Source organism: Bison bison, unplaced genomic scaffold (assembly GCF_000754665.1).
Source record: "Bison bison bison isolate TAMUID 2011002044 unplaced genomic scaffold, Bison_UMD1.0 scf7180017864367, whole genome shotgun sequence".
In the NCBI taxonomy this organism is placed as follows: Eukaryota; Metazoa; Chordata; class Mammalia; order Artiodactyla; family Bovidae; genus Bison; species Bison bison.
In genome coordinates, this window is record NW_011494939.1 from 5,911,605 (window position 1) to 5,933,347 (window position 21,743).

General features: G+C 44.3%; 1 protein-coding gene across 1 annotated transcript in view; it reads right to left on the minus strand.

Moving 5' to 3' along the window:
* LOC105000046 (transmembrane epididymal protein 1-like) overlaps nt 1-21,743 on the minus strand; it is a 29,649-nt gene that overhangs the window by 5,162 nt on the left and 2,744 nt on the right. The window contains 1 exon segment of the mRNA XM_010855715.1: nt 16,140-16,321. Coding sequence (XP_010854017.1) covers nt 16,140-16,321 — 182 coding nt within the window.

Consider the following 21,743-nt stretch of genomic DNA (forward strand, 5'->3'; position numbering starts at 1 on the left):
TTATTTACTTGTTTATTTTTGTTTCTCCACACAGGAAATTCAAATGATTGATGATGTTTGTTTGTTAATATTTAGTATAAAATATAAAAAGCTGTCTGTCAGCTCTGTGTAGATCAGTGGGGTTTGGCCAAGGTAGATTTCACTGTTGGACTGACTAGCTGACCATTTTCTCATGGGTTCACAAATAGGATTTCTGAGACTTAGAATGAACAAAAGAATGTAAACACAAGGAACAGTTATGAAATATTAATTGCATATTAGATGAAAAAGGATGTCAGTCAACACCATGCAAATTGTATTCTCTGACCACAAAACTCATAAATTGAAAATTAACAATAAAAATCACATTAAATCTTCCACATGTTTAGAACTGTAAGGAGTCACTCCTAAATAAACAAGTTACAAAAGTTATCACAGTGGAAATTACCAACTATTTAGAATGGAATGATAACAAAAATACCATATATCACAACTTGTAGGATGAAGCCAAAACAAATCTGATTTTTTGGGCACTTATTACAAACAAGACAGGATTAAAATTAATTAAACAATCAATACAAAGAGCTAGAAAAAGCATAACAGAGCACACCCAAATAAACTGTTGTTGTTACTGTTCAGTTGCTAAGTTGTGTCTGGCTCTTTGTGATGCCATGGACTGCACTACGCCAGCCTTCCCTGGCCTTCACTATCTCCCAGAGTTTCCTCAAATTCATGTCCATTGTGTTGGTATGGTATGTAACCACCTCATCCTCCGCCACTCCCTTCTCCTTTTGCCTTCAATCTTTCCTAGCATCAGGGTCTTTTCCAATAAGTAAACTCTTTGCATCAGGTATCCAAAATTATTAGAGCTTCAGTTTCAACATCAGTCCTCCCAATGTATATTCAGAGTTGATTTCCTTTAGGATTGACTATTTTCATCTCCTTGCTATCCAAGGGACTCTGAAGAGTCTTCTCTAGCACCACAGTTCAAAAGCATCAGTTCTTTGACACTCAGCCTTCTTTATGGTCCAATTCTCACATCTGTCCATGACTACTGGAAAAACCATAGCTTTGGCTATACAGACCTTTGATGGCAAAGTGAAAGTGAAAGTCACTCAGTCATGTCCAAATGTTTGCAACTCCTTGGACTATAGAGTCCATGGAATTCTCCAGGCCAGAATACTGGAATGGGTAGCCTTTCCCTTCTCCAGAGGATCTTCCCAACCCAGGAATTGAACCCAGGTCTCCCGCATTGCGGGAGCTGAGGCACAAGGGAAGCTGGCAAAGTGAGGTCTCTGCTTTTTAATACACTGTCTATGTTTGTCATAGCTTTTCTTCCGAGGAGCAAGTGTCTTTTAATTTCATGGCTGCACTCACCATTTGCAGTGATTTTGGAGCCCAAGAAAAGAAAATCTGTCACTGCTTCCACTTTTTCCCCTTCTGTTTGCCATGTAGTGATGGGAATGGATGCCATGATCTTAGTTTTTCGAATGTTGAATTTTAAGCCAGCTTTTTCATTCTCCTCTTTCACCTTCATCTAGATGTTATTTAGCTCCTCTTTGCTTTCAGCCACTAGGGTGGTATCATCTGCATATCTGAGGTTGTTGATATTTCTCCCAACAATCTTGACTACAGCCTGTGATTCATCCAGCCTGGCATTTTGCATGTACTCTGCATATAAAGTAAGTAGGGGAGGAGATTAGTAAAAATAGTGAGGTTAGCAAAGTAGGACACAAAGAAAGAAAATGCAAAAGCAGTTTAGTGAAAAAACACAATACACAAGCTTTTATTTTTTATTTATTTTAAAAATTAATTTTTTATTTACAGTTGTGCTGATTCTTTGTTATTGTGCATGGGCTTTATCTAGTTGTGGCAAGCGGGGGCTATTCTCTAGTTGTGGTGTGTGGGCTTCTCATTGAGGTGGCATCTCTTGTGGAACACAGGCTCAGGGGTACTCAGACTTCATTAGCTGCAGCTCATGGGCTCCAGTTGGAGAAGGAAATGGCAACCCACTCCAGTGTTCTTGCCTGGAGAATCCCAGGGACAGAGGAGCCTGGTAGGAGGCTGTCTATGGGGTCACACAGAGTCGGACACGACTGAAGCGACTTAGCAGCAGCAGCAGCAGCATGGGCTCCAGTAGTTGTGGCACACGGGCTTAGTTGCCTCAAGGCATGTGGGATCCAGGTCAGGGTTTGAACCTGTGTCTCCTGCATTGGCAAGTGGATTCTTAACTACTGGACCACCAGGGAAGTCCACAACACACAAACTTTCAGCAAGATTCATCAAGAAAAAAAAAAAAAGTCACGAATAAGCAGTATTCAGTTCAGTTCAGTTCAGTCGCTCAGTCGTGTCCGACTCTGCGACCCCATGAATCGAAGCACGCGAGGCCTCCCTGTCCATCACCAACTCCCAGAGTTCACTCAGACTCACGTCCATCGAGTCAGTGATGCCATCCAGCCATCTCATCCTCTGCCGTCCCCTTCTCCTCCTGCCCCCAATCCCTCCCAGCATCACAGTCTTTTCCAATGAGTCAACTCTTCGCATCAGGTGGCCAAAGTATTGGAGTTTCAGCTTTAGCATCATTCCTTCCAAAGAAATCCCAGGGCTGATCTCCTTCAAAATGGACTGGTTGGATCTCCTTGCAGTCCAAGGGACTTTCAGGAGTCTTCTCCAACACCACAGTTTAAAAGTATACATTCTTTGGTGCTCAGCTTTCTTCACAGTCCAACTCTCACATCCATACATGACCACTGGAAAAACCATAGCCTTGACTATGCACCTTTGTTGGCAAAGTAATGTCTCTGCTTCTTTAATATGCTGTCTAGGTTGATCATAGCTTTTCTTCCAAGGAGCCAGCGTCTTTTAATTCCATAGCTGCAGTCACCATCTGCAGTGATTTTGGAGCCCCCAAAAATTAAGTCTGACACTCTTTCCACTGTTTCCCCATCTATTTGCCATGAAGTGATGGGACCAGATGCCATGGTCTTCGTTTTCTGAATGTTGAGCTTTAAGCCAACTTTTTCACTCTCCAGATAGACTATTCAAGTATTTAATTCAATTCAGCTATATTTCAGGACACAAGGTCAACACAGAAAAAATTACTAGTTTTCCTACTCATCAATCATGACCAGTTAGGAAATGTAATAGGAAAAATAAAGATCTCGTTCATAATGGCAAGATAAAGTGTGACGTGCCCAGTGATTAACCTAACAGAAGATAGGAAAAATTTTATGGAGAAGAAGATGACAAAGCATGGTGGGAAGAATACAAAAAAAGATTTGAAAATGAATGAAGAGACATATGTTCATGGATCAGAAGACTCAATGTTCATGCCAGTTTCTCCCAAATCATCTATAAATTTACTTAAACTTCAATGAAAATTGCAATGAAGTTTTTTTGATGGAATTTGACAAAATGATTTAAAAACTCATAGGGAGGAGCAAGAGCTAGATAATTTTGGAAAAGAACACAAGGAGGTAGGATGGAAGGAAGACTTAACCTACAAGATAAGAAGACTTAGTGGCGTTGTAAAGGAATAGTAATTAGAGAGTAGGGTAGTGATACAGAACAGAGAGCCCAGGAAGAGACCCACGCACATATGGAAAAGATACACAACAGCTGATATTTCAAATCAGTAAGGGAAACAAATTAATTTTAAAAATAAATGATGCTTGAAAAATTGGTTATCCACATGGAAGAATATCAAATTAGGCTGCTAGTTCCATACTCCAAAATAAAGAACTAAAAAGCTAATCTTTAAAGCTTTTAGAATAAATATAGAGAGAAGACTTTTGGGCAAGTAATGATTTCTTAAACAGAACACAAAAATAGATCATAAAAGGAATGAATGACATCTTACTTGTTTTAAATGAACAGCTTCTGTTCAAAAAAGACATCTTAAAGAAACTTGAAGATGAAACTCAGACTAGGGGAAGGTATTTGCTACTTAGAGAACTGACAAAAGATTAATATCTACAATTTGTAAAAAAAATTCTACAAAAGAAATAGGAAAGAGATAAATAATACAATAGAAAAATATGAAAGGGTGATTAAGACAAAAAGAAATCTGAAAGAGCAACTACTTTAATAATCAAGGAAAAAATTTAGACTATATGAGATACCATTTCACATCCATCATATTGGTGAAGTAATTAAAAAGGGCTACTACCAAGTATTTATAAGGATGTAGAGTAGATAACCAGGCAGCTGGTGGGAAAATAAATTGGTACAATCACTTTGAAGAGCAATCTGGCAAGGTCTGATAAACCTCAGATGTGCATGTCCTTCAACTCTGCAGTTGACTTCTGGAGAAATCCTCGCACGAGCACTAGACGGTACACGTCATCAAATTCCACTCGAAAGCAGTCCTGCTACCAGAAGATTAGACAATGAATAAAGTTCTGTGACAATCATAAAAAAAAGAGTCCAATATAACATTGCTTATAATAGGGGAAAACTGGAAATTATCTACATATCCACCAACAAGAGAATGAATAAATAAATAGAATACTATAACACAGTGAAAATGTGTATATATAAATACGGATAAATCTCAAAAGCATAATGTTGAGAAAAAATCACTTTGTGAAATGATATGTAGAGTGTGATACATTTTGCATGAAATTTGAAAACATGAATATTATATATAGTTACATATATATATATGTATGCAGGATAGAGTGTAAACACACCGGGGAAAGATAAATACCAAAATCCCCAGAGCAGGGTGTTGGGTATTTAGATGTAAGGTAGTGAGCATCTTTGCTTGTTTGTTTGAAATGTTGTAGTCAAAATCATCATAACCCAGATCTACATAACTGTTAGCTCAGACAGGACTCCTGAGATCCCTGTGTGTCCATATGTCATGACACTGGGGTTGATGGTGGCCTCTCCCAGTGAATCCTGAGCTCCCTCAGGGGCATGGTCTTTTTGCTTGCCACATTCCTAGAGTTTGGCAGAGTGTTCAACCCATCCTTGTTGGTTGACTGACTGGCTGACGAAGTGGAAAAAGAGGGAAATGTGAAAGGAGCAAAATCAGGAGGAGGAAGGAGAGACCGAGACAGGCCTCCAGTGTCTGCCTCTGACAGGGACTGTGGAGAGACGTAGATAGGCTTGAGCAAAGCTAGAGAGATGAGCTGTGCTGGCGGAGCTGTGATTAGAGGGAGACGCCTAGGAGGTTCGCTGAGCCTCTCACTGGGTGATGGTAATGGTGGAGTTGCCACCTGACATTTTATCTCTTTAGGTAAGAGCCCTGAAGGGCATGTAGGTCGAAGAAGTCGATGAGTTTAATTTTTTTAATGTTATATGTTCTTTTAAAGAGTATTTATCTATTATTTATTTATTTATCTATTTATTTTTGGCTGTGCTGAATCTTCGTTGCTGTGCAGGCTTTCTCTGACTGTGATGAGCAGGGGCTACTCTTGAGTTGTGGTGTGCGGGTTTCTCATTGTGGTGGTTTCTCTTGCTGTGGACTGCAGGCTCTAGGGTGCAAAGGCTTCAGTCACTGTGGCTCCTGGGCTCTTGAGCACATACCCAGTAGTTGTGGCTCATGGGCTTGGTTGCTCCTTGGCATGTGGGAGCTTCCCAGACCAGGGATTGGACCATGTCCCCTGCATTGGTAGGGGGATTCTTTACCACTGAGCCACTGGGTTTAATTTCAGACAGTGATGTGAGCCCTCCAGGTGTGAGTATCCAGTGTGTACTAGGACATGTGGTCTAGAGCGTAGGGGAAATGCCAGAGCTAGGAGTATAGATGTGGTTGTTTCAGGAGAAGGATATGAGTGTTGAGTCTGTGATGAGCTTTCCCAGGGAGGCGGGTGGCTATAGACAGGCCCTGGGGAATATCAGTGTTTAAGGAAGGAGGACAGAGAAAGGACCCAGGCAAAGAGGCCGCGTCCAGAGGAGGAGGCAAACAGGAACAGCAAGATAAAGTTTCAGGAAAGAGTCCCTTTTGGTGAGGTCGGATAAGGAAGAAAGGTCCAGAAAGATAAAAACTGAATAGTGTCCTTTGAGTTTGGCAGAGGAAGGCTATTTATGATCTTCGCTGAAGGAGTCTCATTGGAGAGGTGAGGAGGAAGAAGATTGTGTTGTGTCATGGGCAATGGGGAGCTGCATATGAGCACACGTGGAAGAGTGAATCTCCAAATCTGCTTTTTTCAGATTCTTGGACTTGAAGGGTAGACACAGATAGGTCAGTAATATTGCGGTGTGAATTTAGGGGGTGGGACATAGTTGACTCTGAAGAAAGTAAGGGAAGGAAATTTGAAGTCTCCCATATAAAATATGGGAGACAGGGAGAGATAACTAATGAGTCAAGGTTTTGGCAGAAATGGAGGAATGCAGTAATATTCACAATGCTAATCAGTACTGCCACCGCCGCCGCCAAGTCGCTTCAGTCGTGCCCGACTCTGTGCGACCCCAGAGACGGCAGCCCACCAGGCTTCCCCGTCCCTGGGATTCTCCAGGCAAGAACACTGGAGTGGGTTGCCATTTCCTTCTCCAATGCGTGAAAATGAAAAGTGAAAGTGAAGTCGCTCAGTCGTGTCCGACTCTAGCGACCCCATGGACTACAGCCCACCAGGCTCCTCCGTCCAAGGGATTTTCCAGGCAAAAGTACTGGAGTGGGGTGCCATTGCCTTCTCCGTAATCAGTACTAGTAACACTATTACTAGCACACACTAATAGAGCCCTCACTATGTACAAGTGCTCTTCTAAGTGCTTAACAAATATTTAACACTTTTAATCCTTACAACAAACCTATGAGGTCGGTACTCTACCCCCTTTTACAGATGAGGTAAACTGAAGTACTGAGTCAAAACAATGATCATCATTATCATTTATTGGGCTCGTACTTACTTATTTAATTTATTGGCTGCACTGGGTCTTTGTTGCTGCATGGGCTTTTTCTCTATTTGTGGACAGTGGGGGCTATTCTCTAGTTGCGGTGAGCGGGCTTCTCATTGTGGTGGCTTCCCGTTGTGGAGCACCAGCCCTAGGACATGTGGACTCAGTAGCTGTGGTGCACAGGCTTAACTGCTCCTCGGCATGTGGAATCCTCCCAGACTAGGCATTAAATCCGAGTTCCCTGCATTGACAGATGAATTCTCAACCCCTGGACTACCAGTTCAGTTCAGTTCAGTTCAGTTGAATCACTCAGTCGTGTCCAACTCTTTGTGACTCCATGAATTGCAGCACGCCAGGTCTCCCTGTCCATCACCAACTCCCGGAGTTCACCCAAACTTATGTCCATCGAGTCGGTGATGCCCTCCAGCCATCTCATCCTCTGTCATCCCCTTCTCCTGCCCCTAATCCCTCCCAGCATCAGAGTCTTTTCCAATGAGTCATCTCTTCGCATGAGGTGGCCAAAGTATTGGAATTGCAGCTTCGGCATCGGTCCTTCCAATGAACACCCAGGACTGATCTCCTTCAGAATGGACTGTTTGGATCTCCTTGCAGTTCAAGGGACTCTCTAGAGCTCTTTTTATTTATCAGGAGTATGATTCTTGACAATACCTCTATAATGTGTTAATAGATCAGTTTTACATATTAGGCATAGTAAGAAGACAGTCAGAGGCAGTCAGGACACAGAAAGAAAGTCTACCTTGGTCTCTAGTTTTGGAGGGAAGGATGAATGTGGACATAGAGGTGGGTACAGAAATAAGGAAGGGGTGGAGAGAAGACTGACTTTGAGGCAGTTCAAGACAATGGCTTTGGCTTCTATGGCAAATAGAGAAGGAACATTTATTATGGAAAACACAGGTAACAATAAAAGAAAATAAGAATAATTCTAAGCCTTTGCCATAATCACTTTTTACATCTTGTGTTTCCTTCCAGAGTTTTCTGTCAGCATACATATACAGGTATTTATACATACATAACATGAGAAGTCAGTCCTTTGTTCTGGTTGAAAGAATAAGAACAAATAAATCCAATAGAATCTACATCTTGCAATTTTGGAGCTACAAGCAGAACAGTTCTAAGTGTCAGGAGATAGCGCCCCCTTGTTCTGAGCAATCTCCCTCCCTCTATAGTTGTGCAAACCCTGCAAAGACCCTCTGCTGGCACACAGAGGTTTGAGGCGCTGTGACCTGGAGAAGCCAGACTGCTTTGCACAACATATTGAAAGATCACCTTTGTAGTGGGGCAGTGGAGTTGCCTCTCCAACAGACTGTTCTTGAAGAAGTGTTTCAGACCTACGTATGAATTTAGCTCAATCCTAGAGGCAGAAAATATACTTACTATGAACCAATTACATATAAGAACAAAACAACATTTATATGTGTGTTTGTGTTTTTGTTGCAAGGGAGATTGTCCTAGATTAAATGTGGGGGTGTATATGTGTGTTCTTCACTGAAAAGTGCCAAAAATACATTCTGGCCTCAGGGATGCAGCCCCCATCAGAAATTGGGGGTAGGATTGGGTGAAGCTTCCTGGAATCATTGAAGGGTTCATTCAACAGATGGGTTCCCAATGAGTGGCCCAGTTGTCTGGGGAAGTGACATGGGGGTATGACAACTCCCTTGGTTTACAGAGGGTGTAGAACACCAGCAAGCAGATACCTGAGAGGGGCTGTAGGAGAGATGGAGGTGAGTGGCTCTGACCATAGGAAGTGGAAGGGACTGGACCCTGCACTGACCCCAAGCCTTTGGCTGCAACCTAAGGATAGATAAGGAATTCATTTGAAGAGATGTTATCTCAGGACCCACAGTGATCAATGGAGCCAAGAACTCAGACAGCACCTTTTAGGCTTGTCTTCTAGGAAAACTTGTTCAAGCAACAGCACTGCTTTTGTAAATATAGAATTCTGTTTCACATGAAGAAAGTGAAAGTTAGTCGTGTCTGGCTCTTTGCAACCCCATGGACTGTAGTCTGCTAGGCTCCTCTGTCCGTGGGATTTCTCAGGCAAGAGTACTGGAGTGGGTTGCCCTTCCCTTCTCCAGGGGATCCTCCTGACCTAGGGATTGAACCCAAGTCTTCTGCATTGCAGGCAGATTCTTTCCACATAGTTTTTATTAAACAATATTGTAAATATCTCTTCATGTAATTAAGCGTTCTATGCTATGATGTTCAGTGGTCACTGCATTGTGAATAGAACATGGCTTTTTTTTTTTTTTATTAGAGGATAATTGCTTTATTGTGTTGGTTTCTGCCGTTCAGCAACTCGAATTAGTCATGACTATGTGTATGTGTTCAGTCACTCAGTTGTGTCTGACTCTGAAGCCCCATGGACTGTAGCCCGCTTGGTTCATCTGTCAATGGAATTTTCCAGGCAAGACTACTAGAGTGGGTTGTCATTTCCTATTCCAGGGGATCTTCCTAACACATGGATCAAACTCAAGTCTCTTGAGTCTCCTGCATTGGCAGGCAGATTCTTTACCACTAGTGCCACCTGGGAAGCCCCCCAGTCATAATTATTTATATGTATATATATATCGCCTCCCTCCCGTACCTCCTCCCTGTCTCCCATCCCACCTGGAACATGGCTTAATAACTACTGCGTTGGAACTGTCCACCGGACTGGACCTCATCAGCGACAAAACTAAGCCCCTCTTGCTGTCTGGCCAGTGCCATATGCTTGCCCTCTTCTAAGGACCAGGTAAGTCAGTTCCTCCATCTCTCACCTCTCAGCAGCTTCCTGCGGTAGTTGTGGATCACCTGCTGAAGTCCCAGCATGCCTTGTTCCCAAGCTCACGGAAGTCATGGAGAAAAGAAGGCCCAAATACATCGAGGAAATACTGAGGCAAAGACATGGCTGGGATCCCAGCACAGATTCCCCGTCCTCCTGCAGTTATAGTCTTGGCTGAGCTGAGCCCTTTCCTCACAGTGTTTGGATTGGATATTGGACTAGGTGAGTCAGGCCTCTTGGCACCCTCCTCTGAGTTGAAAGTCACATTGAGATGGGGTTGTTGGCAGATCAGTAGAATAATCGGTCCTGTGCACAACCCAAGTCCTCCCATCTCTCTCTCTGAAACTAGGTCCCACTGTGTCTTGTGAGGGTGTAGGCTGGACCGAGTCATAGGAGCTGACCTACATCAGCCCTGTAGTAGCCCAGAGCCTCTTGTGGTGACCTGGGTCCTGGGTCCCAAATGAAGGAGGCACTTCCCTCTGGGCCTTCAGCTTCTTTCTGTAGCCAGTGAGCTCACCCCTCCCAGGCAACCCTAGACAGACCTGGTTGGAATCCCAGCTCCATCACTGACTGGTTGGGTGACCTTGGCTTCACCTCTGTGTTGGGATCCCTGCCATGGCTTTGCCTCAGTGTTTCCTCAGTACGTTTGGGCCTCCATGCTTCTATGAGCTTGGGAACAAGTCCTCAGAGATGAGTTTTCCTCATCCTTAAAAATGAAAAAAATGTTATCTGTTCCTATGAATGTAAAAAGTGTCAATGCATATAAATGTAACAGGACCTTAAAACTAGATTTTCCACCAGGCATTAACATGTATTATAGATGTGAAAATCCAAAGTGCGATGCCAAGTCACTTTCTGGAGATTTTCTAAGGAAATGCCAACATCTGTTCCAAGACTTTTGAAACCCCTTGCCCCCTTTGAGACTCTGAAAAAGTAGAAATAGAGGAGGCAGAAGGATATTGTGAGGAAGATTTCTTTGAAGAAATCTGTGCTGTGAGTCCTGTCTTGGGGCTGGGGTGAGTGCCTGCTCCCTCACCTCAGACCTAGTGAGAGTGAGTATCTGGGGGTGGAGAGGGCTACTCCAAGTGCTTAACATATGAACCCTGGATCTGGGACCTGGGGGCCTGGCTCTCACCCACTTAGGGAGTCTGGAAGATAAGAGAAGAGCTCACTAGCTGCTCTTGTTGGGGGGGCTGCCATCATCCTGGGACCACCTTCTTCTCCCAGAGTTTTTTGGGATACAAGAAGCATGGGAGTTTCTGCTGGTCAGATGTGGACCTCACAGCAGAGAGCCTATGAGGGCTCCATGTCTTGGGTCCTGTGTGGAGGGACCCCGCTAGCTAAAGGTTAGTGCTGAGGAACCCCCAGATGACCAGCTGAAACGAGACTGGACTTGAGATACAACCACAGGTTAGGGAGAACTTGGGAAGAAAGGGGCTGAGTGGGAAGCCTGTGGAGAGGATATTAAAGCACTCCATGAGAAAGAGGCAGAATTCAACATCTGCCTGGCAAGGAAGCTTGAAGTCAACTGCCAGCTGTTGCTGCCCCTTCACTGCCTGCTCCCGTGGAGTAGCAGAGTTGTAGCCATGGCAACTGGCTGGGGAGACCCAGTGGAAAACCATAGAAGAAGCCAAGTTCTCTCCACTGTCCCCACTGCGGGGTCCAGCTGGGCAGGCCAGGCCGGAGGAAAAGAGAGGATTTAAGGTAAAAAGAAGTCCTGAGTTTTGATGAAAGCCTTGTATTTGCATTCCAAGTACTGAATCCAGACTGTGTGTGCAACCCCAAGAGACTGCAGACCCTATTCTAAAAATGAGCAGAAAATCTCGGGCCTGCTAAGGATGCATCCAGGCCTGGAGGCTTTCCTCCTGGAATACTGTAGGTGCAGGGAAACAGCATATGGTTGCTTAGGGTTCTGAACAGAGCATTTAGCAGCTGCAAAACATACAGCAATCATTTTTTCTTCCCTGCCCACCTGATCATCTCTGATATATAGTCCGCGCTTGCTCTGACACATGTTCCTCCAGTTCATATGTTATACCTGAAGCATGTTGTCTGTCTGAATGCCAAGGCCAAGGTTTGTGGGCAAAAGCCCTTTTTTTGTGTGTGCCCCTGATTATCTTGAGCCTAATCTCCCTAGAGGGAGAAGGCAATAGCACCCCACTCCAGTACTCTTGCCTGGAAAATCCCATGGGCGGAGGAGCCTGGTAGGCTGCAATCCATGGGGTCGCTAAGAGTCGGACACGACTGAGCGACTTCACTTTCACTTTTCACTTTCATGCATTGGAGGAGCAAATGGCAACCCACTCCAGTGTTCTTGCCTAGAGAATCCCAGGGACGGCGGGGCCTGGTGGGCTGCTGTCTATGGGGTCGCACAGAGTCGGACACGACTGAAGTGACTTAGCAGCAGCAGCAGCAGCAGCAGCAATCTCCCTAGAAGACAGATGAGCTCTATGACAGGCACGATCTTCCTGTGGGGAGAGGGGATCATGCAGTGTGTTTCCCATTTCTCAGATGGAGGAAGCACTACCCAAATCAGGCAGGGAGATGGAGCCAGGCAGACTACCCCCTCCCCACCATTTAGCCGTCTTAAAGCCCCCGTCCGTGGTCTTAAGCTTCCTGCCCCACTGGCTGCTCCTCTGTTATTAAAAAAAAAAGTTGATAATAATAGGGCAAATCTCACAGAGGTAAGACTATGAAATGAAATCATGTATGAGGTTGAATTCTAGGAAACTGCCAGTATTCAATGGTCTTTTCACTCTCAGAAATGGCAATTTAAGATGGTTTAGCCTAATGTGTAAACAATGCTTTGTGAACTCTAAATTGTTAGTTATTGTGTTAAAAAACCAAAATAACAGTAACAACAAAATCCTTCCATCCATGCTCCCTAATGAGTCTCCAGAATTCTGTTTGCAGGAATGTCCCGAGGCACTGAGGATTTGTAAAGTGGCTACACAGGACAGCCTGAGACCAGAGTGTTCGAGACCTCAGTTCTGTGCTTGTTTCTCCCAGGACCTAGACAGCTCCCCCTCTCTCTTCCGGTTCCATTGCAAACACTTGCACAAATGACAATTCTCCCCCACCACAAATGTCTGAAGTTTCATTACTTTGGGTCTAGATGGGCATCTGTTATGTTCACTCTGCTTGACAGTATTCTCTCAATTCTGAGGACTCAAATTTTTTAGGTTCAAGAAATACTCATTGAAGTAAGTCAGACAGAGAAGGAAAAAGATCATATGACATCCCTTATATACAAAATCTGAAAATAAATGATACAAATGAACTTATTTATGACATAGAAACAGACTTACAGACTTAGAGAATTAACTTATGGTTGCCAGCAGGGAAGAATGGGGTAAAGAGACAGTTAGGGAATTTAGGATCGACATGTTCATGTATATTTAAAACAGATAACCAACAAGGTCCTACTGTAGGTCCTTCTGTTTAATATTATGTGGCAGCCTGGATTCAAGGGGAGTTTGGGAGAGAATGGATACATGTATATGTATGACTGAGCCTCTTTGCTGTCCACCTGAAACTATCATAACATTGTTAATCAGCTATACTCCAATATAAAACAAAACAGAAAAATAAAATAAAAAACTGCCTTAAAAACTCTTTCAGTTTTGGAACTATAAAAAAAGAAATACTCATTCTTTAAAAAGATATATCTCCCACCAGAGGATAAATTTGACTGTAAAAATTTAAAACATTTATATGATAAAATACTATAAATGCAACTGAAAAAAGGATTCAGGAGGTGGAGGGGCTGAGTGAAGTGGGTGAAGGGGGTCAAAAGTATAAACTTCCAGTCATTAGATAAATAATTCCTGGGGATATAATGTATAGCTAGTGACCATACTTAATACTGTATTGTACATTTGAAAGTTGCTAAGATAGTAGATCTTAAAAATACCCAACAAAAGAAAAATTATATAGTTAATGTGTGTGGATGAATATTAACTAGACTTTTTGTGGTGATCATTTTGCAATATATTGAATCATTATGCTATACACCTGAAACGAATATAATGTTATATGTCAATTATATCAATTTTAAAAACGGCAAAGAGACAATTCACAGGAAAGGAATCCCAAATGGCCAGTAAACTATGAAAGGGTGATCAAACTGACTAGAAATCAAGGTCATATGAATAAAAATTATAATGAGGTAAAATTTCTTATCCATCGGTCTGGCAAAATTAAAAAGTATGAAAATATTAAGTCTTGGTGAAGTTGAGGAAAAGCGGGGACAGGTATATACTACTTGTTGGAGTATAAATTGAAGAGCAGTTTTCCAGAATATAGTAAAATTGGACATGTGGATATCCTATCACTCTGCAACTCTACTTTTAGATATGTACTTGGAAAAGCTTCACCCAATTGCCTAAAGCACATATTTTTATATTGTTTCATTGTTCATGATGGTAAAAAAAATTGAACTGTTGCATAAATCCATCTATAGATAAAGTACTATATACAAATGTGGTATAGTCAGTAATACAATGAGACGTTCTATAGCAGTCCAGAAAAATTAACTGATTTACTCTCTGTAAATGTGGAGAAAGCTAAAACTTACACTCTGATGTGAAAACCCCAAGTTATAACAACATATGTGCAGTATATTACTGCTTAAGTAAACTTTAAAGCTACATGCAACGGCATTGTATTTGTTCAATTGTTTAGTTGCTAAGTCGTGTTTGACTCTTTGTGACCCCATGAACAGTAGCTCGCCAGGCTCCTCTGCCCATGGGATTTCCCAGGCAAGAATACTGGAGTGGGTTGTCATTTTTTACTCCAGGGGATCTTCCTGAACCAGGGATCGAACCCGCATCTCCTGCTCGCAGGCAGATTCTTTACCGCTGAGCCACTGGGGAAGCCCATTTATTGTACAGTACACATGTGTATTATGTAACAAATGGGCTTCCCCATATATATGTGTGTGTGTATATATATAAAATGGACTTGGAAAGATCCACAAATTCATTATAGTGGTATTGCCTCAGAAGAACCATTAGTTTTATCTGTAGTTTTCTTTCTTTAAAAATATTACTTGAAGCACATCCAGTAAAACATTATAAATTATTAGTACTGATTAGTGGGAACACATTACATTATTTTCTATTCTAATTTTTTAGTTTTAACATTTCTTTAAAAATTCCCTCTCTGTTCTATTTTTCTTTTTCTGGAACACCTGTTAGAAGGAGATTGGAACTTTAGACTTTATTTTCCACATCTCTTAAATTAATTCGTATTTTCCTCTTCCTGTGCTGCATTCCAGAAGAATCCTTCAGCTCAATTTTCCAACTCAGTAATTCTTACAAACTGTCGTTACTTTGTTATCAGCTCATCAGCTTAATTTTTAAATTTCCTTTATGGTATTTTTTATTTTCAAGCGTTCTCATTGGTTCTTTTTTGGCACGGCCTGCTTCTTGTTTCTTGGATGCCAGACCCTCACTTACCAGTCTGAGCATTTGGATTCTGTTTAGGTCTTGCTGAGAATAAACTTTGCCTCTGACCGCTCCTTTTTGTTGTCTGCTCCACTTTTTCATGGTGTTAGCATAACGCAAGAGTGTGCTGACTGTTGACTGTGCTCATCACTGGAGCTGAGTGGTGCTCTCTAGTATCTGCTTCTGCGACTTGCTCAGGAAAACAGCGGGAAGGGGGTGAGTGGGGAAGGAGAGGGTGGGCAGGTGGGAGCAGGGGGGTGGCCCTGGCTGGTCTTGTGGCATGGATGCTCCAGTTTCTGGTGTGTACCGCAGCCTGCCTTATCTCTCTGAAGATAAGGCAGGGTGCCTTATCTAGGCAGGTTGTGGGTTGTTCCAGCCCACAACCACCCTGTTGCCAGGAGGGAGATGTCCCAGTCGCTTCTGACTGGCTGGTGTCTGAGTGTGGGCAGGGGTTGGTTTTTGGAGACCAAACACTGCTCCCCTTGGCGGTTCTCTGTTTGGGTTGCCTTGGTCCCCCTCCAGCTCCTGGGCACTCCTTCCTCTGGGCCTGGTGCTGTCCCGTCCACATTTTGGATTGTGTTATTGTGTTTTCTTCAACCCAATACCCATCAGCGTTTCACCAGCATTTCATCTTTAGAAGTTCTTTGTGGTTGCTAATCCATCAAGGGACCCCTTCATAATTTTGAGTTGCAGATTTAAAAAATATCTTTTTTTTTTTCATTTGTTAGTGATCTTTCTTATTTATAGGCTACCATCTGTGAATCTCAAGCTTGGAGAAAGAGCTTAGGGCTAGCCACATAGATTTGGAAGTCATTTGAATAAAATAAAACCTGAAGCACGGAAGGGTAAAAGAAAGTCAGAGAGAGCCTGTGCACGGAGAGAGGAAAAGCAAACCAAGGATGGAAATTAGGAAATTACCCGTGCTTAACAGGTTGGGATAAAACGAGGAGCCAGTGGGCAGGAGTGTGGGAGAAGCAACAGGAGACTTGCAGAAAAGCGGGAGAGAGAGGAAGGGCACACACAGAGACATCAGAAAAGGCCAGGAGGGCAACACTGAGGTTGCTGGGAGCCCTTCGGAGTTGCCTCACCTGAGCGCTGGGTTCAAAGCCAAACAGTGAAGAGTTAAGCGCCGGGTGTGATGAGAAGAAAGCTGAGGCAGGCATTGTCCTGCTATGACCTGGTGTAGAAGTGGAGGGGGCCTTGGAGGCAAAACGCCAGCCAGGATGGGGTTCTGGGAGACCCTGGCCAAATCCCCTCCATTTATTTGAGGCTTCCTGACACCCACATGTAAGGAAGTTTTCCTTGGTATAGGAAGCAGATAGAATTAACAGCTTTGATTATTGTTTCTGTTTGTAATATATAGAGCAAGAGGTATTTTAGAAACACTTGTGATTCCCCGTTATAAATCCATCTTTGTTAAGAAGCCTTCTTAACTTTCTTTTCATGATCCATAACTGTCTAGACCAGAGAAGAATTTGGATCTTTGGCAAATGGCCAAATCAGTGGGGTAAATATCTGTGAGTTGCTTGGCACCAGAGAGGAAATATGATGTAGGTTAATGCTGTGAATGGACTCTGATTAGTTGAGCCCTGATGCTTCCATCATGAGGTGGGAAAGACAGGGCTGGGTCCAAGGACAGCCTCCTCATGTATAGGCATTGGGCAGAAGGCAAAGCCACCTCCTTCTTTTGCACTTAATGAAGCCATGATGCATGGAGGAATGGCATCTAAAACAGAAACTTTTTAGCATCCGAGCAAGAAATGCTGACCATGAAAACCATGAAAGTGAAAATATTAGTCACTCTGTCATGTCTGACTCTTTGTGACCCCATGGACTGTAGACTGCCAGGCTCCTCTGTCCATGGAATTCTCCAGGCAAGAATACTGGAGTGGGTAGCCATTTCCTTCTCCAGGGAATCTTCCAGACCCAGGGATCCAATCCAGGTTTCTGGCATCGCAGGCAGATTCTTTACCATCTGAGCCACCATGGAGCATGTGCAATAAAAATGCGTAAGTTGCTGATGACCCTGTGTGACCTTCCACATGTGGCACTGAACTAGTGAGGGCAAATTTAAGAGAAAACAGTACTTAGAGTGCATGTCCAGTGGCTTCAGGAGACAGATGCATGGGACCAGAAGCTGACCTGGTTGCAAGCTGGGTTGCAATCTGGTGCAACCCAGGCCACAACTCAACCCTCTCCTCGGTGAATATTCCACCCTTAATCAAAAAGACCCCCACCTATTTAAAGGGCCAAAAGTAAGATAAAATGGGTAGCAAAAATCTCTGCGGTGTGCCCCTCACTCTCAAGGATGCCAGCACCCTTCTCTGCATGTGTCCTCTGCTTTTGCCTCAGTAAACTGCTTCTTTGCAGCACAGGAGTGAGCCCTCTAATAAAGGAGTTTCTAAAGGAGAGGTGGAGGGTCTACCCTCCTCTCTCCTCACAGACACCGGCCTTTCTTAGTAAGTGTGCACAGCTCTCCTCTTCCTGCTGCTCTCCGGAGGTGGAGAAGTCCCAGCACCCTGGGCACATCTGCTCTCTCCGTGCCCATGATCACCTCTCTAAAACACCACAGGATGCCATTTTTGTGGCCTCCAAATCTTTGGTGTTTCCCCTCAACCCTCTCTCCATGCTCTGACCCTTTTTTTCCACTCTCAATCACTCCACACTTTTCGGTGGAGCCTCTGAGAAGAGCTGGGCACTGTGTCGGGTGTTGACAAGTGTAAAAATGAGCTGATAGCTTGCGGCCTGGCAGTGGGGCGCTGGGGTCTCCTTGGAGCACATGGTGCAATAGTTCCAGCATTGAGACTTGTTCCAGAGCCACACAGCACCTAAGGAGGGAGAGTGTACTGGATACAGATGATCCAAAAAAACGTTTTCAGGAAAATTGGGGAGGGCATCCTGGACAGGGGGACCAGCATGTGTGACGACCCAGAAAGACGCTGTGGTACGTTTGGTAAAGGCGGGTGGTTTTGTTGCCTAGACTCTGGAGAAGGAGGGGGTGACATGGAGGGAAAGGTGGCCTGTGAAGGGCTTTGTACCAGCGCTTGGTGGAGAGGCAGCAGGCAGGTGGAGGTTTTAGGGTGACCACCCCTACATTCTCTGGAGCTGGCTCTGGGACCTGTGCCGGGTGTATTCGGAAGGGAACACTGTGGTGGGGGCAGGAGGACCGTTTAGGAGACTTGTACTGGCCAGACAGGTGGCGCTGAGGGACTAGGCTCTGTCAGCAGTGGGGGAGCTAGAGAGATGGTTCCCACTCTAGAAGGTGAAGGGTGGTGAGGGGCAAGGGTGTGGCTGGCATTTCTGTACGGAATTCCTGGTCAGGTGATGGGGACTGGAAATGTGAGCTGGGGAGCGGAGTAGGGGAGGTTGCTGGAGTCTCATCCTCCATCCTACTCCCAGGGCCCAAGATCCCAGCAGCGTACTTTCCAGCCCCACAGACGGGTCTCTGTCTCTAACACACCTCGTCTGGTCAAGCCTTTGCTAATGGTGTTCTTTCTGCCTGACGCGTCCTCACTGTTCACCTGTCTTCACCCGGTAAATAGTAATCATGGCTCATAACATAAACATAATTAGAATCACTTTTGAGCCCTTACCTTGAGTCCAGGTAGGATGCTGACCTCTCTGTCTTTAACCTGTAAATACTCACAACAAACCTACGAGATAGGCATCGTTACTGAAGTTGCAAGATGAAGAAATTGAAGCCAAGAAGTGGTTAGGTTGTTGATAATCACAGTAAGTGGCAGAGCCAAGATTCGACTTTATGCTCTTAAAAACTAGTCCCTCATGCTAGAGGGACTCCAAGGTCCAGCTTCTGTAACACCTTCCACATGGAACTAGCCTGTACCCAGCCTCTTCTCCACCAAGTGGGATTCCCCTCTTTGGGGCTCCCTGTTGCCTCTCTGGGGCTCCCAAGCTCTGTGCTGATGACTCTGGGCTCTGACCCTAGGCACTTGTGAAATTGGGGGATGCTAGGACCAATTCCTACCAGTCCCAGGAAACTGGAGCTCAGAAAGGGCAAGTAATTTTCATACTGACACAGTTAGAAAGTAGCAAGACCTGATAGGAGAATGAGAAAAGACTGCTTGAAGTACTGGACTGTAGTGAAATAGGCAGGACATGAGCACAGATCCTGAGAAGGTCCCAACACCTTTGATCAGCCACTTCCACCCATCACAGATAACCAAACGCTCCCCAGGGTTCAGTGGTCATGCTCAAAGATTTTTGAAGAGCATCATTGCTTATGAAACCTTCTAATGATCTGATTGGGTGGGGTGTGGGGGTGAGCGTGAAGGGTCATAGGTTCAGAATGATGTTTTCCCGAGAAAAAGAAGCAAGAAGGAAGAAGCCCAGACCCAGAAGGATGTGTTCAGGGTGGAGACACTGCCGGAGAGGGAGGGAACCACAGCAGCTGATAACATCCACCTTTCTTCTTTAGAGGAGGGTCAGAATCTTTGGGGCTTGCTAAGACAATGGCATCTCTTTCGTAGGAGCTTTAAAGAGCAGCCTGGGCTGCCCAATCTCTGGAGTGGAGGGGCTTACAGCTCTGGTTCTGGGCACAGACCATTGCTGCTTCTCTCTGGCTCCTGCCTGATCCCCCTGGGGGTTTTAGCCTCTCTCACGCCTCTACGTTTGACACAAATACAGAGCCTCAGCTCCCTTTGAGTCTGACGCAAGGTGGCCCATCTCTCTGAGACTTGATTCTGGGCATTTAGGACATATTACTTGGGTCCAACTCTCTCAGTAGTAACATGTTGCCTGGAGAGTCCAGGGTCATCCAGACAGGGCAGCACCTGGGTTTTTCTGAAGGCCTTTTCCTGCAAAAGGGGAAATGGTAGCCTCCAGTACTTTCTCAAAACCCTGACCATAATGGGGTTTATGAGAGAGAGAATCAGGAGAAGAGAAGCAGGATTCCCTAGTGTGAATACTATGTGGGTTGACAATTGACACAGAAGGAGAGAAATGTGACACAGAAGGATGATTCTGGGTGTATGACTGTGGGAGATTTGTCTTGTCTCTACTTTTCCATATGCTGTAGATTTTCTAAAATGAACAAATATTACTTTTTTAAGAAAAGAAATGATTGAGAAAATGTTTATCTGAAAGCTTGCAACCAATAATAAGAATGTTAACATATATTTAAAAGATTGGAAGGAAAATGTTCTCAAAATTCTCTTTGCTTCTTTCTGGGTAGAATGTCATCTGATCCTCTAAATATGAAGTTCCTACCGCGCCCACCCCCAGTCTCCCTGCTCTCCTTGCCCTGTTTATTCTTCATGCTGTTTATTATGACCTGATGTATTTTATGCTTGTTGAATTGTCTCTTTTCTGCTTTCCCCACTAGCATGGAAACAACACAAGAGCAAGCAGTCTGTCAGTTCTGTTCGTCTCTGCTGCCCAACGCAGACCTGGCATTAAGAAGGTCTGAGCCAGTATGTGTTTGTTGACTGAATGAATGGTCAGCCTTGTGAGCGATTTTAATTTTCTTCTTCATACATTTCTGAGATTCCTGCTGTTTTCCAATGAACTTTTATTACTTTATGAGCAGAAAAAAATGAATCAATATTATTTTTTCCTCCATGGAAATAGCACAATGGAGTGACATCTCAATTATGATATCTGAGAGTAAGCTCCTTTTATAAGGAAGCTGGCATTCTTTTAAGTCTCAAAAACACTTGAGCAATCTGTGGGTGTGAGTCATATGTCTGCCTGGCCGGACTCCTGCTGAGCTGGGTGAGAGCACAGATGTGTAGAGAAAGCTGCTCATTGTCGGCAGGGCCCCCAAAGGTACACAGGGCCAACTGTGAGAATTTGCTTTGCAGGAGGCTAGCTGGAAGCCTGTGCTCCGTGTATCTTTCCTCATCTGCTCAACCTTGGATCTTTGGTTAGAAGGTGTAGCGACATGTTTGCCAACAGGGCTCTTGAAATTTGATCTAGTCTGCCTGAATTAGATCTCCAGAATTAGATGCCTGCTCTCTCCTCAGTGGGATCCCTGCTTCCCTGGGAAGATAAGCGGGGGCTGGTCTGGTTCCAGCTGTTGAAGCTTCTGGGGAGGAATGAGGCATCTTTTGTCCTCAGGCATCTGGGGCCTGTCCTCCAGGATGGGTGTGCCAGGCTCTTCCTGTTCCCTGTTCCTTCCCTTGCTGCCCTTCTTCCTCTAACTTAATTATTTGCCATGCAGTTCCCGAGGCCTGTTTTCTATGCTCAGGGACATGGCTTCTTCTGTTTTGTTTGTTTTTTTTTAGCTGCACCGTGCTGATTGTGGGATCTTAGTTCCCCAACCAGGGATCGAACTTGGGCCCACAGCAGTGAAAGTGCTGAGTCCTAACCACTGGATGGCCAGGGAATTCTCAAGAACACGGCTTCTTTAGATGATGTTCAGTGATAACCTCAAACCGCAGCTCAACTTTCCTGCCCTCTTGGAAAACCTCTCTATGCTCTTTGAAGATTTCCAGCCTCTGATGACAGCATTTCTGACCACACAATCCATCATGGAATTGCAGCATTCTCACTGGTGGGATTTCAATTTGCAATCCTCTCTGCAATCCTTTTTGCATGCCTTTCTACGATGGAAATGTTCTCCTTTCTCTCTGTCTCTCCAGACTTCCAAATGTTGTGTTTATACAACACATGCAAGGAGGTTCATTCCAGTAGAAGCAGCGACCTCCTAGTTGGGCTAAGGGATACTTATTTCT